Source organism: Trichechus manatus, unplaced genomic scaffold (assembly GCF_000243295.1).
Source record: "Trichechus manatus latirostris isolate Lorelei unplaced genomic scaffold, TriManLat1.0 scaffold00004, whole genome shotgun sequence".
Classification (NCBI taxonomy): domain Eukaryota; kingdom Metazoa; phylum Chordata; class Mammalia; order Sirenia; family Trichechidae; genus Trichechus; species Trichechus manatus.
In genome coordinates this window covers 34,752,912-34,774,271 of record NW_004443940.1, presented here as the reverse complement: position 1 = coordinate 34,774,271, position 21,360 = coordinate 34,752,912, and the positions used below count along the sequence as shown (strand labels likewise).

At 57.7% G+C, this 21,360-nt stretch overlaps 2 protein-coding genes across 2 annotated transcripts in view; both read right to left on the bottom strand.

Moving 5' to 3' along the window:
* Positions 1–7,848: 7,848 nt before the first annotated feature.
* ADRA2B (adrenoceptor alpha 2B) lies at positions 7,849–9,186 on the bottom strand. The gene has a single exon (XM_004369348.1). It carries the CDS (start codon positions 9,184–9,186, stop codon positions 7,849–7,851), a length of 1,338 nt encoding a protein of 445 aa, XP_004369405.1.
* A 7,401-nt stretch (positions 9,187–16,587) lies between these two features.
* ASTL (astacin like metalloendopeptidase) overlaps positions 16,588–21,360 on the bottom strand; it is a 13,184-nt gene continuing 8,411 nt past the window's right edge. Inside the window, 3 exon segments of the mRNA XM_023732321.1 lie at positions 16,588–17,210; positions 20,968–21,122; positions 21,219–21,300. Coding sequence (XP_023588089.1) covers positions 16,588–17,210; positions 20,968–21,122; positions 21,219–21,300 — 860 coding nt within the window.

Genomic DNA, 21,360 nt, shown 5'->3' with positions numbered 1-21,360 from the left:
TGGTGTTGTTGTTAGGCGCCATGGGGTCGGTTCCGACTCATAGCGACCCCGCGTACAACAGAAGGAAACGCTGCCCAGTCCGGCGCCGTCCTCACAATCCTTGTTATGCTTGAGCCCACTGTTGCAGCCACTGTGTCAGTCCATCTCACTGAGGGAGGTGATGGAGCCAGGTTTAATCGTTTCATGCCGCCACCAGGATGAAAGCCAACCACGCCCCTCTCTGCCCACCCTCTCTGTCCAGCCCCATCAGCGCCTCTACACTCCCCCGCTCTGCGCGGACAGTTCTCCGCCTCTAGCTCAGCCAAGGCCAGGATGGACTCTTCCAGCAGAACTTCTCTAAGAAACTATGGAAAAAGCAAACCAAGAGAGACCACCAAACCGGAGACGCGTCCCCCGAGCCCAGCGTCCCACCAAGGCAGCCCAGGCCGCGAAAACTCACCTGTTCAGCCAGTACTCAGCGCGCCCCTGCTCGGTGCCGGCTCTGCTCCAGGACGAGGAGCACAGGCAGGAACGGGCAGACAAGTCCCTGCCTCCCCGGCGGGCCTCACGGGGGAGGCAGGTGGCCACTTCCATGGCCTTGCCCAGGTCTGCCTCCTGCCCCAAAGTTGTTGCTTTTAGGAGCCACATCTCCTTGTGTCATTCTAGGCCACGGCCCCCATGAGAGCATCGTTTCCCCGGGAGCCCATCTCCCTTGCTTGTCCTCATAGAGAAGCTCCCCCCACTTCCTCCCCAGCTGCCCCCTCGAGTTCCCCTTCCTGGCCATTCCTTTGGACCCAACGTCAAGAACGTGCTCACCCTCAGAGGTGACCAACCACGGTCATCTCACAGGCCATGGTTCTTCCCACCCCTCCCCCGACACACCCCAGACAGGGACCACTCCCCTGCCCCACCAGCTCCAGCCACCTTGAGGGACTGCCTTTCAAGATGGCCCTTCTGAGGTTGACTCCACCTGGTTTCCCTGGGACACAGGAGTCATGGGCAGGGCAGGGAGGGGACGGAGGGGTGTTGCTTGAGCCTGGGGTGGAGGGCGATGGAGGCGCGTAGGTGTGGGCAGGGAGGGTCCCTCGTGGATGGGGAGGGGTGAGCTGCGTCCTGGACAGTGCTGTGTGGTGGGGGCTGTAGAGAGGACTCGGAGTGGGAGGACATAGAATAATGGACTTGGGTTAATCCTGAAGATTTAACCTCAACGGATAAGCAGAAAAAAGGCAAGCGCTGGTGTCATGGTTTGAATTAGGTCCCCCAAAAAATGTGTGTATCAGTTTGGCTGGGCCATGATTCCCGGAATTGTGTGGTTGGCCTCCATTTTGTGATTGTAATTTTATGTTAAAGAGGATTAGGGTGGGATTGTAACACTACTTTACCCAGGTCACATCCAACATAAAGGGAGCTTCCCTGGGATGTGGCCTGCAGAGAGTTGGGGACTTCATACCATCAAGAAAGCAGTGCCGGGAGCAGAGCGCGTCTTTTGGACTCGGGTCCCTGCACAGAGAAGCTCCTAGTCCGGGGGAACACTGAAGAGAAGAAGGCCGACAGAGAGAAAAAAACTTCCCGTGGGGCTGATGCCCTGAATTTGGACTTTTAGCTACTTTGACTGTGAGGAAATAAACTTCTCTTCGTTCAAAACACCCACTTGTGGTGTTTCTGTTACAGCAGCACTAGATGACTAAGACAGTGGGGTAGGGATAGGAGAGCACTGACTCAGTTACCCCTCTTCTCTCCCCCTGCACGAGGGCACCCAGAGAGGCAGTGGCAGGAGTTTCCAGCATGGAGGGGTAGACAGGCTGGACAGAGAAAAGGCGGGCAGAGTGGGTCCCAGGCTGCACCAAGGACATGTTTGAGCCATGCTCCAGGCCAGCTCCTTCATCTGACAATGAGCAATGAGAAGCCCAGAGAGGTCAAGGCGTGTGCCCTTGGTGGCCCTCCTGGGACCCTAACGCCAGCCTCTGGATCTTGGCCAGAGCTTCTGAAACAGCTGAGTACATCCTTGGAAAAGCTGGCAGCCGTGAGATCACCCTGACTCCAGCTGCCGGGCCACAGCTTTGCCCCCCCCACCCCCCACCCCCGAGAGCAAGGGGGACACATCCTGCTCAGATTTGCAGCTGAAACAGCCATGTCAAAGTGGCAACTGACAAAGAACCACAGGGGCCTGCTAAAGTCTGCTGCCTCTGACCACCCCACCCAACCCCTCCTGCACTGGGGGAGGGGGAGTTTAACCCTCCTCATCCCCAAGCGTCCAGGGAATCCAAGCAGCAGCCTCTCACGCTCCCTCCCTCACAGCTGCTGGCTGGGCTGGGAACTGGGACAGAGGGACACCTGGGTTCCCCACTGCCCTGGCCTAGCCTTTTCCCCTTGAAGTAACCCCAGGCCCCTAGTGTGGGGGGGAGTCCACCTGACTGAGGGCCACACTAAAATTGGAGGGGTCTACCCTTCGCCTCCGGAAAGGGCCTGCCTGCTCTATGGGGAAATCAAAGGTCAGGAGCCTCGTACCCACCCTCCGCCTGGCCCAGCACCTCCCCCACGCCTGCGGAGAGCCAGAGGTCCCAGGGGGCTGCAGCAGGACCGGAAATAGCCCTCGCTTTCCAGGGAGGGAGCCTCTTCTTTGGTCTCTGGTCTCTTCCGGTCCCCTTGCTGCCACCACTGGTCCTCAGAGCCTGCAGGCACTGTGAACAGCCAGGATCTTCCCCATGGGTGAGGCAGAAGCCAGGGGGTCAGCAGTAGGTGGGGGGAGGCCCAGAGGGGGAGCCAGTCTCTGAGGACAGAGGAAAAGGGCAGGGAACAGAGCGGAGGGAGGGCGGAAGACCAGGGGAGGAGAGCAAGGCAGACTCACAGGGAAGAAGGTGGGTATTCAGGCGGGGCACCTCTCCCTTTGAAGTCCATGCTGATCCATAGCCGACCACAAGGCCAAGCCAAGGGCAGGAGGAGCCTTTGGCCAAGGGCCCGGTGGGCCTGGGGCGGGGGTGGGCCACGAGCTGACATCGAGGCTCCTTCCAGCCTTCTGCGGACAGCCTTCCCCACGCGGGACCAGGCCGGCAGGAAAGAAGGACGGATGCGGGGGAGCTGGACGAATCCCAAAACCTAATTTTAGCAGAGTGCTCCCCCCTCCCTGCTAACAGTGAGCGGAGCCTGAAAGGGTGGGGGCTTCCCACCCTTGCTGGAAGGGGGCTGCCCACAGGCGGGGAGTTAGAGCGGCGGCCCTGAGCAAAGCGGCCTGGGGTCTCTGCAGACCCTCGCGCTCACACGGGGCGGGGCTTTGCTGGGCTGGGCGGGCCCCGGGTCTGCCCCCTCCGCCACAGTGAGGAGGCAGATGCTGAGGCCGGTGAGTGACAGAGCTGAGATTACATTGGCTGGGTTCACGTCCGCTCCAGATGAGCCTAGGCGAGTCCCCCAGCCTCCCCCAGCCTCAGTTCCCTCACCTGCAGAATGGGGAGAATGGCATCGTCTCAGATGATACATGTCGCCATTCCTCTCGCCGCGGCGCGTCTCAGAAGGCCCCGAGAGGACCTGTTGTGCTGGACGCTGTGCACTGAGGTACAGAGGTGAAGAAAACCGCCCTGGTCCAGAAGCCTGATTCTAGAACAACTGATGAACTCCAGGAGCCTCCCGCGTCTGTCCTTCCAGTGGGGGCGGGGCAGAGGTGGATCCGAGCTGGGAACCCTAGGGACCCCAAAGGCAATCCCCTTACGGACAGGCAGGACGCCCAGGCCCCGAGAGGGACGGAGCCTGACTGATGGCTCAGAAACCAAAAAAACCCAAACCTGTTGAGCTGATTCTGACTCACAGCGACTCTACAGGACAGGGTAGAACTGCCCCACAGAGCTTCCAAGGAGAGCCTGGTGGATTGGAACTGCCGACCTTTTGGTTAGCAGCCATAGCTCTTAACCACTGAGCCACCAGGGTTTCTGATGGTGCAGAGGCAGGCCTTGAACCCCGGTGTCGGTACCACCTGTTCTCTGGGACTTTCACTACCAGGGAAGTCCCATCCCAGCCCTGCCGCCCCACAGTGACCTGGCCCTCTGAGCGGAGCTCCTGGCCGACACAGGGGAAGTGAAAGTTGCCAAGTACAGAGTCCGGCTGGGCAGATGCCTTCTCCAAGCCCGCAGTCACAGGTCCCCAATTTGCAGGTGGTCCCTGGGCGAGGTCTCACACCTCCTTCCCAGCCCCCACCCCGCAAATGGGGGATCATGCAGAGGCTGGGGAGAGTGGGCGGCGGCCTGATTAACCCAGGAGAGTCTTGGTTGCAGGTCGGCCCAGCCCTTGTGCCACAGGTACCCTTCTGAGCGGATGGGGGTCAAGAATGCCTCCTGCAAAGGCATCAAAGAATTCTCCACCGCCCTGAATTTCTCAGCAGCTGCCCTGAGGCAGGGGCTGGTGTAATGGCCTCTCAGGGTGTCCCCCTGTGATCTGAGGACCCAGATTTCTCACAGAGAAGGGGCACCTGTAGGGGCTTCATAGCCTCCTTTCCCCACCTCTTCTTTAACTCTCTTCTCTGTCAGGAACTTCCTTGCCCTTCTGTCAAAAACGTCTTAAGAAAGCGATCTCTAAAAATAATAAATACCCCATAAAACAAGATGGGACTAATGAGGCACAGCAGTCCAGGGACAAGGACTAGAAGGCAGAAGGGGACAGCAAAGCTGGTGATAGGGAACCGAGGGTTGAGTAAGGACGGTGTTGACATGTAGTGGGGTTGTTAACCATTGTCATAGGGCAACATGTGTACTAACTGTTTAATGAGAAACTATTTGTTCTGTAAGACTTCACCTGAAGTGCAATAAAAAATAATAATAACAAATAGATAGGTGAGTCTCCAGAAGGTAGATGTACCGGGCCAAGAGAACTGCCAAGTCATGACACCTTTCTGAGCCTCAGTTTCCCCTCCTAAAAATGGGCTGATTCTTGTAGGATGGGTGTGAAGATTAAAGGAGCTAACCAAAGAATACATGAGATAAGCAAAGTGCCGCAAGAGGGGCTGGCTCAAAGCGGGAACAAAGGAACCACCCCTACCTGTCCTTCAGGTGGGTGCCCCGGCTGGTGGGAGGCACTGAGAGTGTCCCAGGGTGAGGCACGTCTTTAAGCCTCAGTGAAAGCCTGCGTCCACATCTGTGCCGACTGGTGTGACTACATTGGGGTCTGTCTGCTTGTCCCTCGCAGAAGCCGTGGCCCCAAGATGGAGATGGCATGGGGACTCTTGGATCCTGCGTTAGTGTGGGGGTAGGGGGTGGTTCCCACACCGCCAGACCCTAGGGCCTCGTGCTCCTCCCCCGGCCCCTGGTGCCCGTCCTGCCCAGGCCTCCTGAGGCCTCTGCCCCCTACACCCTGCCTGCGGTCCATCTCCCCTGCCCTCAGAACCAGGCCAACCTGGTGCCAGCCCAGAGGCTGCCCGCCTGAAGGGTCCAGGAGGCAGCTAGTTGGCACATGAAGCCCAGAGGGCTCCCTCTTAATCACCTCACAGGGTGGCATTGAGCGGCCTCCTCCCCTGTCTGGGCTTCAGCTGCTTCATCTGGGATATGAAGAGACTGTAGAGGTGATGTCTGCAGGCCTTCCGGCCCTGACTGGCTGAATCTTTTTGCACAGACAGCCCGAGGCGCACCAGCTCCGTTGGGGTTCTCAGGCCCTTCACCGAAGAACGAAGAACGTAAGCCGTTATGCAGAGTGGCCTTCCTTCCTAGGCTGCCTGCCTCCCTCCCGCCGCCCACCCCGTGTGGTGGGTTCTAACCACTCTGCTGGCTCCAGATGCTGTGCCTGTCCACCCAGCGGGGTTAGCTTGGGGCTCTCTCTCAGGCACCCAGTCTCAGGCTCCCTGGCCACTGCACCCCCACAGACTTCTAATGATGTGTAGGGGGTGCTGAGGGGATAAAGGCAGGCAGGTGGTGGGCGCCAGCCAGCCAGACCTGGGGGAGGAGAGGGCTATGGCCCTGGGTGGGCACCCCAGCTCAGGGGGCCCATGTCCAGGGTGGGCTGTGCAAGGAGCTGAGGTATAACTACCTCCTGGAAGCCCACGGGCAACAAGGACACAGCTTTTTATTACAAAATATCTTTTATTGATAAAATAGCTGAGGCTTTTTTAAAACACCTGCATATCACAACAAGAGGGTCACAGGCAGCAATACCAGGGGTCCCATGGGGCAAACACACAGTGGGGAGGAGAGATGTCACCATTCAGCCCCTCCCCTGGGCCCAGCGCCCCCAGCCTCACCTCAGAGCAATGCCCTGGCCTCATAACTACAACCAAGGAGCTAGCTAGGTAACCGTCCACCTCAGAAAACTCCCTCAGCCCCCCTTCAAATGTGGCCAGGCCTATCAGAGACCCAACAGTGCTCCATGCCCCACCTCCAAGCTAAGATGCTCCATGGTCTAACGCTGCTGAGCCCATAAGCCAGGGGAAGACTGAGAAACACCCTTCATGTACTCTCGATTGTTCCAGAAGTCAGGTTCTGGGGTCGGGGAAAGAATCAAGAGGGAGAGACCCCTGCAGCCCCATCCATCAGGAGGCGCGATTTGGGGGGCCCGGATGGCCAGCTGGCACCCACCTGGGTTGGGATTAAGTATGCTTCGCAAGGATCCATTTAGCGCTTGGAGACCAGCCTGGGCACTCTGGGAGGAGGTTCCCTAAGTCCACGGGGCGCTTGCTCACTGCCCCAGCCCCAGCACCCTGCCTGGGGCTCATCTCAGACTGTTCCCATGGCGTGGGTATTTTTAGCTGTCTTGGGGAAACAATTTGCCCGCCTGATGACAAGCGACTTTTCCTCCACTGGGGGCCCCAAGCCACTGAAAACCCTCTCGGTGCCGCAGGTGAAGAGTCGAGAACTTGTCATGCAGACAATAATGTGGACCTCTGCAGGCACAAGAACACGTTCTCAAAGAAATCCTTCAGTTGAAGTAGTGATTCTGTCTGCACTCTCCACTTCCAGTCTGGGGACGGAATTCACACACCCCAGGCACAGAACAAAAGTCTCCAGGAAGACAGGCAGCGGCAAACACAGAGAAAGGGGTTTTTCTATCGCCGGATAATCACATGTGCTGGTTCTCTAGAGCGTTCCCCACGGAGCTCAAAGCTTTCTGTAAAGCCTTTCATCTCCCTGCAGCAAGTGGGCAGCAAGCTATTGTCACCCTGTTTTTTGCAGGAGGTGACTGCCAGTGATCAGGGATCTCCCATCGAGGCGGAGGCCGGGCCTCCAGACCGCCCTGCTGAGGCCTCCACACGCTCGCCTGCCTCCCAGAGGGGCGCCGGGTGACAAAATCCATCCATGGTTCTGGCCTTAAAGGAGTGGGGGCTGGGGGGAAAGAAGGGCCCAGAGACAGTGTCAGCCCACAAACCCCATCCCAGCCCCGATGACAGCTACGGGTGCCCAGTGTGGGTGGACAATCTTCGTTTCGGCCTCAGCTCTGCAGCAGGCTCCCCTGGGAAGAGTGGAAGGCGGGCTTCCTGCTCTTTAGGGGGAAGACGAAAAAGACATAAAAACCCCACGAGCAGGTGACCTGCCAGGGACACAGAGCCCTTGAGAAAGGGAAGCCCATCCCTGGCTTGTAGGGGCCTGGGATTCTGGGAGGGACGGCCTCTCTCTAGCCTGGCCTCGGCTACACTCAGGAGGGTCACTTCTCTGCCTGTGCTCAGGCAAGGGGTGGAGCAGAGGGCCCCCCAGGGCCAAGACAGCAAGAAGAAGGCTTCAAATGGACCCCTGTGAACAGCACCCCTGCCCTTGTCCCTCCCAGGGGTCTCTCATGATGGGCCTGCAGGACCTGGGCAGGGACCAGAAAGCCCCAGAACGGTGGCCACAGAAAGCAGGGCAAGAAGTACGGTGGTCCTGGTGCCAGCTGGCACCCACCCACACAGGCAGCAGGCAGGTGGGCTCACCAGGCCGTCCGGGTCCACTGGCAGCAAAGGATCCTTCGGAAGGCACGGCGGAAGTCCTGGTTGAAGACAGTGTAGATGACGGGGTTGAGCGAACTGTTGCAGTAGCCAATCCAGAAGAAGAACTGGAAGAGGCCGTGGGGCACCCTGCAGTGCTGTGGGCAGATGGCACCCAGGCTGTAGCTGAAGAAGAAAGGGAACCAGCAGAGCACGAAGACGCCGATGACCACGGCCAGCACGAAGGTGAACCGCTTCTCCCGTGTCAGCTGCGCCCGCCGACGCCACCACTGCCCACCTGCAGCACCCACACCCCTGCCCAGGAACACCTGGCCACGTAGGGTGGCCAGCACCCGAGAGCCCTGTGGCTGCTGCAGAGGTGGGCTGCAAGCCGTGGCAGGGGAGGCTGGCACAGCCGGAGGTCCACACTCCTCCTCCTCCTCCTTGTCAGCTTCCTCCTCCAGAGATGCCCCACAGACACCCTCCTTCTGGCCCTGGCCTGAGTTGGGAAGGACAGGCCAGCTGGGTGGCAATGTCGGGGTCCCAGGATCTTCTGAAGTCTCCCTCTCCTTCTCCCCAGGGGGCATAGAGTGTCCATCGGCCTCCCCAGCAACAGCCAGGGAAGAGGCCAGGGTTGGCAGATTGGCTAAGGCTGAAGGCCCTGAATCGAGGGAATGGGGCTGCTTGGACTCACCCTTCCTGGGGGCCCCCTTGGCCCCGGGCCCTCGGCGGTGGCTGCGTTTGGCGATCAGGTAGATGCGCAGGTAGACAAGGATCATGATGAGGCAGGGTGCGAAAAAGGAGCCGATGCTGGAGGACAGGATGTACCAGGCCTCTTGGTTGAGCTTGCACTGGGGGCGCCCGCGGGGTTGGGGGCCCTGGTCGCCCTTGTAAATGAGGGGCGGCAGCGAGATGGCGGCTGCAATGAGCCACACCGTCAGGATGATGCGCTTGATACGGCGCGGGGTGCGCTTGGAGTTGTACTCGAGCGCGCGGCTCACTGCCCAGTAGCGGTCCAGGCTGATGGCGCACAGGTGCACAATGGACGAGGTACAGAAGAGCACGTCCAGGGCCAGGTACACCTCGCACCACGTGCGCCAAAAGTACCAGTAGCCCAGCAGCTCGTTGGCCAGCGAGAAAGGGATGATGAGCGTGGCCACCAGGATGTCAGCGGCGGCCAGCGACACTAGGAATAGGTTCTGCGGGGCGCGCAGAGAGCGACTAGTCAACACAGCTAAGATGACCAGAGAGTTGCCGAAGATGGTGAAGAGGATGAGGAAGGTGATGACCGTCGCGATGGCCGCCGTGGCCTGCACAGAGTAGGGTTCCTGGTGGTCCATGGCGGGGCCGGACGCGGCCAGAGGGGCGTTGCTCGCCCAGCGCGCGCCCCGCCGGCGAGAGCGCTGCTCGGGTTCGGTTAGACCAGATGGTTAGCCTTTGGGAGCCGCTGAAGCCGCTGGAGCCCCATGACCGGGCCGAACGGGGCCGAGGAGGTCGGGAGAAGCCCAGGTCCAGCCACCACCCTCCTACATCCTCTCCCACCGGCGCCCCGCGTCCCTGTCGTCCGCGCCGGAGAAGTTTTTCTAGTTGTCTTGCTGTCGTCCCTGCTCTGCTAGGGACCAGGGCGAAGTTGCGCCCTTGCACCCTCCCACCACGCGGCTGCCAGACGCACCGTGGGGTGCAGGGAGCGGGGCGCGGGGCACGGGGCGCAGCCCGGGTGGGGCGCAGGCCGGGCGAGGGGCGCGCTGGCTCTTCTCGGAGGAGGCGCGGAGGCCGAGGGTCCGCTCGCCCGCTCGCTGTCGCCTGGAGCCGCTCCGGCAAGAGCCCGCCGCCGCAGGGGAGCGGGGAGGAGAGCGATCGGGGAGGGAAGAGGGAGGAGACTGGGGGCGGGAGCTCGCGCAGAGGTGGGGACGGGGGCGTGGGTGGACGGTGCACCTCGAAGGAGGGCGAGTCGGCGGCCGAGCGCAGCCTCCTGGCACCCCTACCTTTCTTCTCCCGGCCGCCGCGCCCGGAAGGTCAGAGGGGCCGGGCGTCTGGGGTCCTCGGGAATCAGGGAAGGACGCTTGCTGAGTGGAAGGGTCTGTGCGCCGGGTGCTGGGACGCGGAGCCGACACGTCCGCGGACACGGAGGCGGGTCCCCTCTCCTGTGGACCAGCCAGCGCCCGGGTCTAGAGCGGTGGTGAGGGCTGGTGTCTCCTCCCGCTGCCCAAGTCCGCCGAGCAGGGGATGGGTGAGAGCGTTGGGATGCGGAGGCGCAATAAACCACACCTCGCAGCCGGCGCCCCTGCAGTGCAGACGCCCTCAGAGGGGGCACTGGGAGCCTGTCCCAAACCCCTTCCCCAAATCCTTTCCCACCCTAAACGTACTCCGTGGGGCCAGCGGAGCCCGAGGAGACGCGCGTCGCTGGGTTGCGAGCGCCCCCTGCCGCCCCCGCGTGCCGAGATACCAGCGGCTCAGCCTGGAGAGACCCGCGTCCTCTCCCGGTCCTGGTGACGCTGAAAGGCTCTCGACCTACCTTGGTGGGGAAAGCAAGTGCTCAGAGCCTGGAATCTATGACCAGCTTTCATGTTTCTCCCGCAGCTGCCTGAGTTTCCCCCATTAAGAGCAAAAGAAATGAGAGGAAAACTGGCTTGGACTCAAATCACAGCAAGCAGCCGAGCCCAGCCAAGGGTTTAGTATTTGGCAAATGGTGGCAAACTCCAGCCTCTTGACCAGGAGGTAGAGGAGGTCCCTGCTCTGGCACAGAGCAAGGAGACCTACTGAGGTCCAAGGGCGGGGTAGGTTTGGACACAACTCAGAGAAAAAGTAGGTCTTGGGGCGGCCTGAAGGGAGGAGCTTCCTTTGGCCTCCGGGGGCTGTGGTTGACCCCCTCCCTGCTCCAATCCTGCCTCACTCTCCCAAATACATGCCGCACACCTCTCCTGGGGCGCCAGTGGAAAGAGGAGCTGGGATATGAAGAAACTTCAGACTCCCCCCCACCCCGCCCCCGACCTTGCCTTCAAAGAGCTGCGGGGCCCCTCCTCCCCGAGGCACCCTCACCCTACCCACTCTCCCTATGGCCACTGCCTCGGTACCAGCCCTGGCAGCCTCGAGGGCGCTTTCTTCAGAGCTTCCCGGGCCCCTGATGCTATCAGTCCAGCCTAGAGCCAGCTCTCATATTTATAGCCCACAGCTCCGCATGGCGTCCTCCGTGCGTATAAATAAGCATCAGTCCACCTCTGAGAGCAGAGTTGCTTCAAAGGACCCAGCCTTGAACCGGTATGCCCACTGTTCCTTCACTCCTGCCTGCCCAGCCTTCCCAAGAGCAAGGTGCGTGACCTCTCAGTGGTCACAATGGCTCACCCTACCCAGGCTTGGATGGGCAGCACCCCAGGGCCCCCGGCCACAGGGGCATTCTGGTGACGGGTTCCTCCTTGGTCCTGGGCTATCCCTGCCGCCCTGACAGGTTAACCAGCTCTTCGGATAGGTGCCTGATGCCCGAAGCCTGATTGAGGGTGGAGGGGGGTGCCGTCTAGGCCAAGCTGAAAGAGAGCAGCCAGCCTCCAGGCCCTTCCCTCCAGGCCTCGGCCCTCAGGCGACCACTCCAGCAGCAGCTTCTGTGGATGCATCCTTCCCACTCTCCGGCTGGGCACAGCCTGAGATCACGGTCACCAGGAGTGGAGAGGCCCAGGAGCCCTGCCTGAGGAAGGGCGGGGGGGGGTGGCCTCTGGAGCCTGGCAAGTAGCCATGTAGGTAAGTTCCTGCCTGTCCCCCTTACTCCCGGACCTGGGGCGCAAAGTCTGGGCACCCTGGTGCACAAAGTGGGCGTTGGGAGGGATTGGCTTTTCACCATCTCCAACTCAGGCAAGGGGGGCAGTGGGCATGACCCCAAAGCAGCCCTGGGCCTTCCACTGCCACCACCATCAGCCCTCTTCCTTCTGACTGGTTTTCCTTAAAGGGCCAGACTGCTAGGGTTCTGCAGAAACTGAGGCCAGGGATGCCCATACTCCCTCCCCTGCCGGACCCTCCCCACCCTGCAAGTCCCCGCTGAGGGGTGGTCATCTGGGCCTTCCCTAAAGGGGCACCCCGGGCTCACCCAGTGCCAGGCTCTGCTCGCACCTCTACCAGCCCAGGTCAGCACAGGTGGGGGCCATCAGGGACAGAGCCTACTGGCCGGTGGGCCTGGGAGATGCACACCCAGGGCTGGGAGAGCACAGGAGCTGCCCGGTGCTTCAGCATCCAAGCTACTCAGCTCATCCGCTGCCCGGGGGGCTCTAGCATCGCCTTCCGCCGACTCCTCCCCGCCCTGCCCCCGGTGGAGCACAGCAGCGTGGGTGCCACCCACCCTCCCAGCGGTGGGCCAGTTACAGAACTCGGTTTCCGCTCCCTTCCTCGGCTCCCCATCTCCCTGACCACACACACACCTTCGGAGCTGCCTTCGTGTCCCGCCTCCCTCCCCGCCCTCTCCCCAACCCCCACCCCCACCCCCAATCTCCGCTGCCAGGTGCAGGAAGCAGAGCCCAGCCAGCCCATCCACAGCAGGGCAGCGGCAGCGCTTCCGTCAGCTCTGCCAAACCAGATCTGACCCTCCACTGTCGTCCTGCTCCACCAGGGCTGGCAGAGTTCATTCCCCAGACCTGCGGGCAGCCATGGGCAGGAACTGCCTAGAGATTCCCAGCCCATCTGGGCTGAGTGGGAGGCCCGGTGGGAAGGGACCGTGAGGACACCGCCAGGCACCTGCCCTCCTTTCCTGCCCACTAGACTACAGATCGTTCCCTGGACACACTGAGTCCCCACACCTCCAGTCTTCCAGGGGCTGTTTGTCTGCCAGAAACACCCTCCGCGTCTTTCTCCTGTGCTTGGTGGGCCCTATCCCACTCTCAAGGTCCACTCCCCACACCCCCCTTAGGCGGAAGGAGGTACCCAGTTCTCCAAGCTCCTTGACACCACGTACCCTGCTCCATTTAACCCTTGGTGCACTGTACTGTGGGGTTGCATCACACCCCCCTTCAGAGTGGACATCCCCTTTGCCTCTGGTACCTGGCCTGAGTGTGTGGCGTGGTAAAGGGACAGTGGCGGCGGGCATCAGTGTATGCCATGCATATAAGCCTTTCTCAGACAGGCAGCACCCACGGTCATCTAGTCCTGCTATAACGGAAATATCACAAGTGGATGGTTTTAACAAAGAGAGGTTTATTCTCTCACAGTCTAGTGGGCTAGAAGTCCAAATTCAGGGCGCCATCTCCACGAGACTTTCTCTGTCGACTCTGGGGGAAGGTCCTTGTCATCAGTCTTCCCTGGTCTAGGACTTTCTCAGCGCAGGGACCCCAGGTCCAAAGGACACACTCTGCTCCTGGTTCTTCTTGCTTGGTGGTAGGAGGTCTCTCTCCTTTCTGCTCGCTTCTCTTTTATATCTCAAAAGAGATTGACTCAAGATACGACCTAATCCTGTAGATTGTGCCCTGCCTCATTAACATCATAAAAATCAAAACCAAACCCGTTGCTGTTGAGTCGATTCTGACTCATAGCGACCCTACAGGACAGAGTAGAACTGCCCCCTAGGGTTTCCAAGGAGCAGCTGGTGGATTCGAACTGCCGACATTTTGGTTAACAGCCAAGTTCTCGACCACTGCGCCACCAGGATAGAGTTTAGGATTTACAACACATAGGTAATTACGTCAGATCACAAAATGGTGGACACCCACACAATACTGGGAATCAGGCCTAGCCAAGTTGACGCATTTTGGGGGGACAATTCAATCCATAACAATGACTTAGTACATAAGCGATGCCGGCTCGCTTTCTGCATCCCTGACTGAGAGGCAGTGGGAGATGGGTCATCGTAGATGAAAGCCCTGGAGCTGCTGTTTCTCCAGGTGAGAGCTGAGATGGTGGCAGAAGCTCCAGAAGCTCACGGCTCCTCCCCTCCCCCACAAGGACCCACCAGGACTGATCCCCCATCAGGCTTCACACCTCACCTGTCCCCAGAAATCCCAGTCTTTCTAGTCCCTGGGACCCTTATATCCCCAGAGCTCCCAGACAACACCTCCCCACCTTCCCAGGTCCTTGAGCTGTGCCCTATGCGACGTAAGCTGGTCATCTTCCCTCCTTCCATCATAACTCACCCTACAAAACCCTAACCTGGTCAAACCTAAGGAGCCCTGGTTGCAGAGTGATTAAGCACTTCGTTGCTAACTGAAAGGTCTGCGGTCCGAACCTACCAGCTGCTCCGCAGGAGAAAGATGTGGCAGTCTGCTTCTGTAAAGATTACAGCCTTGGAAACCCTATGGGGCGGTTCTACTCTGTGCTGCAGGGTTACTATGAGTCGGAATCAACCCAATAGCAGCGGGCCTGGTCAAGCCGAAACCGTCCACCTGCTCCCTGCCTGTGACCAAGCAGCTGCTCCTTCTGCATCAGCTGACCTCCCTTTCAATTTGTGACACAGATCTGCAGCTTTCCTAGTGAGCGTCCTTTCCCGTTCCGCCTGACCTGGCCCTGCCTGCCTCCCCACCTCTCGCTTGGCACCCTCACACGGACCTGGCACGCCTTGCTTCTGCCTGCCGCAGGACCTTTGCACTGGCTGCTCTTTCCCCAGGTCTTTACAGGGCAGGCTCCTCCCATTATCCAGGCCTCAGCTGAAATGCCACATCCTGAGAGGCCTGCCTGCTCAACCATTGAGAGAAACACCAAGAGCAGATGTCACTCACCAATACCAGATGCTTCGTTTGCCACTTACTGTCGATCCCTGACTATGAACTCCATGAGAATAGACGCCCTGCCTTGCTCCCCTGGCTATTCTCAGAGCCTGTAACAGAGCCTGGCTGGCACATCTGTTGAATGAGTACAAGAATTGTTGAGTGAGCCCACATAGCATGTGGCTGGGAAATGGGGAGGAGAACAGGTCTCAGAGCCTGGGAGGGGGTGGCTAGCACCCAGACTCTGCCTAACACCCTGGGACCCTATACTTGCCACACCCCCACCTCTGCACACTGGGGCTCGAGGAGCTGAGCCAGGACTGGACCACCAAGCTCTGTGCAGGGTGGGCCTTGTGAAATAGACCCCAGACCAGAACTGCTCTGGACACCTGGCTCTGCAGTGATAGGTGTCTTCCTGGGGGATGACAGGAGGCTCTTCATGACAAGGACAGCCTTGTCTGGGACCACCCCCAAATGGGCAGGCACCTATCTTCCCCTTGAGCCACCAGCCCCAGCCAACCTCATCTCGCCGTCTGGAGAACCCAGATGCAGAAACCATTATGCTCCTCCGGGCAGCACCCGAGCCCTGGAGGGCCTCACAGGGTGCAAGGAAACCCCTGGCAGGTGCCAGAGGCCCGGCTGTGCCGCTTGGCGAGGCACATGGGTTGTGAGGCAGTCACACTTGGTCCTCTGATAAATGAAGGTGCTACACACACCGCCTGTCCCTGTGATCGGCCCAACGCCTCTGCCAGAGACTCTCCCAGCAGGGCTGTTACCTGCTAGGAGCACAGCCAGAGCCCCCTCCACGCTCACACTCAGACACGCCATGTCTGGGAGCAAGAAGAGGGACAGGTCTCCCCACAATCCTTCCCTGATGCTAATACTTGAGACTAGGTCCCTGTGCAGTGTCGCCCAATTGAGGGCAGAGGCTCCGGGTCCCCCGAGTGTAGCCTCATGCCCCCTGACCCAGCTCCAGCTGTGACCGGCCCAGAGGCTGGCAAAGGCCAAGCTCTCCCTGGCACCTAAGCGCTCAGAAGCCTCAGCCTGCACTGCACTCCCTGATCACGTGACCCTGACCAGCCATTTACTTCTCTAAGTCTGCTTCCTCCTCTGGAAAATGAGTGGAGCCAGCTGGGCGCCCACCTCCCAGGGCAGTCGGAAAGGCTAAAGGCGTCCGTGTGTGCGGAGTAGTCAGCGCGGCACTGGCATGTAGCAAGTACTCAATTTTTATTTCTGTCCAAAAGCATCTGAGGCTCTGGGCTGCATGGGGACAGGGCCCCACGGGGACAGGGCCCCACGGGGACAGGGCGCAGGCTCCTGCTCTCCTCCCACCCCAAACAGGGCTTCCGACAGGCCACAGGGAACAGTGCCTGCAGGACCGGGGGCTCCGCCAGGCCCGCTCCTTGGCACCTGCTGGAGACTTTCTTCCCTCCTGGAACAGCCTTCACAGGGAGCCGGGATCTGAGAAAAGTAGTGCTTGGCTAAGGGAAAACACACAGGGAGGCAGGGCCTGGACCCTTCCCAGCCCCTTTCCACCTCCCAGAGCCTCCTTCTGTCAAGCCCCAGGCTGAAGGGCAAGAATCTTGGAAACAGCAATTTGGGGTGGAGATGAACTTCGAGTCCTCTGTTCAGGAGCAGCCCTGGGAGGGTAGGGCCCCCAGCCCTCCACCTGGAGCCTTTCTGCTCAGCAGGAGAGCGAGCTGGGCTCTGAAGTTCTCCTGGAAAGCAGCGCTGGAGCGTAGGGCTACAGACAACCTTTCCAGCCCCCGGATCTCAGGGGCAGGAGGCTGTTCCCAAGGTCCCAGCCACGGGGATCGCTCAAGGCCTGGTCCTCCGGGAGATGTGGGCCAGCACCCTTAGTCTATGCTGGGAGACTGGACACAGACATAGGCTGCCAGGGGCCTTCAGCACTGGAACCTGCTCTTCCCCACCCTTCCCAGACCCCCTGTCCCTGGAGCCCTGGAGAATGTCACCTCCCATTCCCAGCATCCTCCAGGGCTGGGGCAGAAGTCACAGAGCAGGCAGAGCCGGGCATCTTCGATTTGTCTGCCTTCCCCTAAAACAGACCTAGGGAGCCGGTCTGTCCCCAGGAGCCCTTGGGGAAGCAAGGTGGGAGAGGGCCCTGCGCCTCTGAGAGAAGGTAGCCAGACTGGGGCTGGAAGATGAGGAGGTGCCACCCAGAGGGGCTGAGGGCTGGGCGACCTTGTTTCTCTGGGCAAAAGATTCCCTCCCCACTTGGGGACAAAAGCCACAGGTTTGACCTCTGGGCAACCCCCTAAAGTGATTTCCAGGTGCGTGGCCTCCTGGCAGAGCTGTGTTCCCCAAAGCAGCCTGAACAGGTGCTGGTTGGCTTTCTGCTTCTGGAGATGGGGCTGGGGGTACAGTGGGCACTTGGGTCAGCCAAGTCCACTCCTGAACAATGCCAGGAGCGCCCACTCCAGGCCTGGAGCTTGGGGTGGAAGCTGGGGCCTGAGGTGGCCTTGCAGGGGCCTCCACGCTGAACTTCTCCTGAGCAGAGGGCTCCTGGCCCAGTGAATTCTCTCCAGCTCCTGCAGCAAGACGCTGGCCTCCAGCCTTAGAGCCACTGAGATGACGACTCCTGGGTTCCACCAGCAGTGCCTTCAGAAGCCTCTGCAAGTACGGCCTGGAGACAGGTGTGGGGCTCCTACCACTGCTGTGGGCCTGGAAGCCTGGAGCAGAAAAGACAGGAGGTCATGTCCCAGAGTCACAGAAGGAAGATGGGTGGTCCAGCCTCAAAAAGTCAGGGCCGTCTTCAGCTTTATTCAGAGATGTAGAGCTCAGCCCACAGGCAATGATACCCAGCTAGGATGGACCCAGCTGCCCAGCCCCTGCCAAGCCCCTGCCGAAGACCTTCAAGACCCAAATTCTCACATTCACACTAGAAACAAAGGACAGGGCCATCCCATTTCCTCCCCACTTGGCCCCAAGGTCACCACCAAATCAGGTCTCTCAGCTCTTCCATGACCTCCCTACTCCTACCCCAGGCTGCTCTGTTGGCCAACTCAACTGACCCAGCGCTACAGCCCTGACTTCAAACCCTTCCTGGGACCACTCTATACACAGCAACACCCCCACTTCCTGTCCTGCATCTGAAGCTTCTTCCAGAACTTTGCCTGCACCTGTAGCCATATTCAATCCCAGGGCATCAGGAATATATGGCCGAGGGCTCTCAGGCCCACACACCACACCAGAAGGTGGGTCAGTCTTCCTTGCTCCTCACCACCACTCCAGACCACAACTACTGTCCACTTTGCAAATACTTCTGCTCTTTTACGCCCAAGTTTTCTAGCCTTACAGCCTCACTCCTTGAGTGCTGCCTCTCATCCCTGTCACCAGCCCGTGCATCAATGTGTCACCAATCCACCAGTCAACACTGACCAATTCCACACTGGCCTGCTTCCACCGGTGACTTTTCTCCCCACTTCATCCCATGTCCCTGATCAGCCTCACAGCACTTCCCCCTTGCCTTGGAGCTGGTCAGCACCGGAAACTACCACCATGAAATCTCCATTTCCAGCAGCCCGTTGATGGCAGCCTCCTCCACTTCCAGCTCACTCACTTAGTATCGTTGCTTCTTCAGAATTCCTGAGACCGGTTTTTCATGGACACCAACCTCATTGCTCTTGCCTCCTCATTTCTGGATGGCTCTCCTTACCCAGTTCAGACTCCATGGCCCATAACTAACCATGCCTCTGGAGAGGTCCTCTGCTACCTTCTGTCACACCTGCCCGTAAAACCGCAGCTCACACCATGCCTCCACCTGGGCAGCCAAGTGCTCCCACCACTGCCTGCAGGTTTCCTTGCCTCTTCTTCAGTCAGCCTTCACATCCATCTCTTTCTCCTCGCCGCCTCTCAGCTGGTCACTTACCTCACCCTTTACGAGATCAAAGCCCTCAAACAGAAGTCCCCTGTCTGCCCATCCCAAGATTCACATGCAAACTCCGGGCTATGTCTGTCTTCTTCCCTCCTATTAGAACCCTCCCCAAACATTCAGGATGTTCTTGGCTCTCACTCCACATGCACCCTCCCCCTTCTCCAGGGGGTCATCACTTTAGCATCAATATGCTAACATGTCTACCATCTCAATAAAACCCTTGGCTCACAGTCCCTTCCAGCCACCTCCCAATTCTCTAGTCCTCATGACAGTCAGATCTGCAGAACAAAACTCATGCCGTATCATCTTGCATTCTTTTTAATTAAAAAAAGTAATATTCGATACAGTAAAAAAATACATATTTTCCTTACATATGTGTATACATAAGGAAGAATAGTCTTTTAAACAAATGGCATTGGAACAACTGGATATCCACATGCAAAAGAATTAAGTTGGACCCCTTCCTTACATCATACACAATAATTAACCCCAAATGGATCACAGTCTTAAATGTAAGACCTAAAACTATAAGACTCTCAGAAGAAAACATAAGGGTAAATCTTCATGACCTTGGGTTAGGAAAAGCCTTCTCGAATTTGACACCAGAAGCACAAAGGACAAAAAAAAGATAAATTGAACTTAAATCAAAATGAAAAACTTTTGTGTTCAAAGGACACCATCAAGAAAGTGAAAAGACAAAAGATAGCCCACAGAATGGGAGAAAATATTTGCAAATCATACCTGATAAGGGACTAACATCTAGAATATATAAAGAACTCTTAACAACTCAATAAAAAGACAACTCAATTGAAAAATGGGCAAAGGATTTGAACAGATGTTCTGCAAAGAAGATCTACAAATGGCCAATCACCACATGAGAAGATGCTCAACATCATCAGCCATCAGGGAAATGAACATGAAAACCACAATCTGATAACACTTCACCCCACTGATATGGCTGCAATCAAAAGGACAGGTAATAACAAGTGTTTATGAGGATGTGGAGAAACTGGAACCCTCATACACTGCTGGTGGGAATGTAAAATGGTACACTCACTTTGGAAAACAGCTGGGCAGTGTCTCAAAAGAGTTAAACATAGAGTTACCACATGAGCTAACAATTCTACTCCTGAGGATATACCCAAGAGAACGGAGACATATGTCCACACAAAGACTCGTACGCAGATGTTCATAGCAGCATTGTTCATAATAGCCAAAAATGGAAACAATCCAAACGTCTATCAGCTGATGAACTGATAAAATGTGGTATATCCATACAATGGAATATTACTCAGCCACAAAAAGGAATGAAGTGCAGAGCATGCTACAACATGAATGAACCTTGAAAACAGTATACTAAGTGAAAGAAGCCCATCACAAAAGGCCACATATTGTATAATTTCATTTATATGAAATGTTCAGAATAGGCAAATCCAAGGGACAAAAGGTAATTAGTAGCTGCCTAGAGAGAAGGCAAGGGGAGCAATGGAGAGTGACCGCTCATAGCTACAGGGTTATTTTGGGGATGATGGAAACATTCATAAAATTGATTGTGGTGATGGTCACACCTATTTGTTAATGTATTAAAAGCCACTGAACCACACACTTTAAATGGGCGAGTTGTATAGCATGTAAAGTATATAAAGCTCATGTATTGTTTGCTGCCATCGAGTCAATTCTGACTAATGGCGACCCCACTTTTGTTCTGACTAATGGCGACCCCACTTTTGTTCTGACCAATGGCGACCCCACTTCTGTCCTGACCAATGGCGACCCCACTTGTGCGGAATAAAACTGCTCCATAGAGTTTTCAAGGTCGTGACCTTTCAGAAGCAGATTGCCAGGCCTGTCTTCCAAGGTGCCTCTGGGTGGGTTTGAACTGCCAACTTTTTGGCTAGTAGTCGAGCGCTTAACCGTTTGTTCCATTCAAGGATGTATATAATTATCCGCAATCGGGGAGGGATGGACAATCCCAACATTCAGTTTAAGAGCTATTCAAAAAACAACAAACCAAACCCGTTGCTGTCCAACTGATTCCGACTCACAGCGACCCTATAGGACAGAGCAGAACTGCCCCATAGGGTTTCCAAGGAGTGGCTGGTAGATTTGAACGGCCGACCTTTTGGTGAGCAGCCAAGCTCTTAACCACTGCACCACCAGGGCTGCTAAGAGCTATAGCACTATCTGCGTATCTAAAGTGAGCCATATGTTCTCTCTGCATCCCCCGGGGTAATCATCGCATCGACTTTTCTGTTAATTCTTCCCTTGCGTCTCCCCGTCTTTACGTGTACCTCAACGCAGTCTGCTTCTTAGAGCTTTTGAGCTTTCTAAGAACAGTATCATACCAAACGCGGTCTTCTGTGACTTGGCTTTTCATGTGACACGTTTCTGAGAGTCATCTCTGTTGTGTGGGCCTGCGGCTGACTCATTTTCCACCGCCGTATGATGTCCCATCGTGGGAATCTACTATAATTGAGTCATCCTTTCTTCTGTCACTGGTCATTTAAACCGTCTCCGTGTTCCTCAAACCCAGCCTGCCCCGCGTCACTCACCTCCTCTGGGGGCGCTGTGACCACCTGATCTGCAGTCATAAAGCCTGAGGACCCGGGTGACGTCCAGGGCACTCAGGTTCCTTCGCTGGCCAATGTGGATACTGGGGTCCCAGAGCGGCAGGATGGTGGGGATCCCGCGCCGGCTGAAGGCAAGCCTGGAACCCAGCAGGCAGAGGCCTGAGTCCAGATCCCAGCAGGGGCTGGGAGGGCAATGCCGAGGAAAGAAGAGAAGGAGAAAGGGGGGTCCTCACCTCCCATAGTGCATCACTGACGAGTAGTCATAGGGCACCAGCATGTTACTGCTCTGAGCTTTGAGGAAGTTGACTTCATAGCCTGGGAAAAAGAGCGCTTGAAAGTGTGGGAAGAAGGCAGACAGGAAGTGAGGTGAGAGGG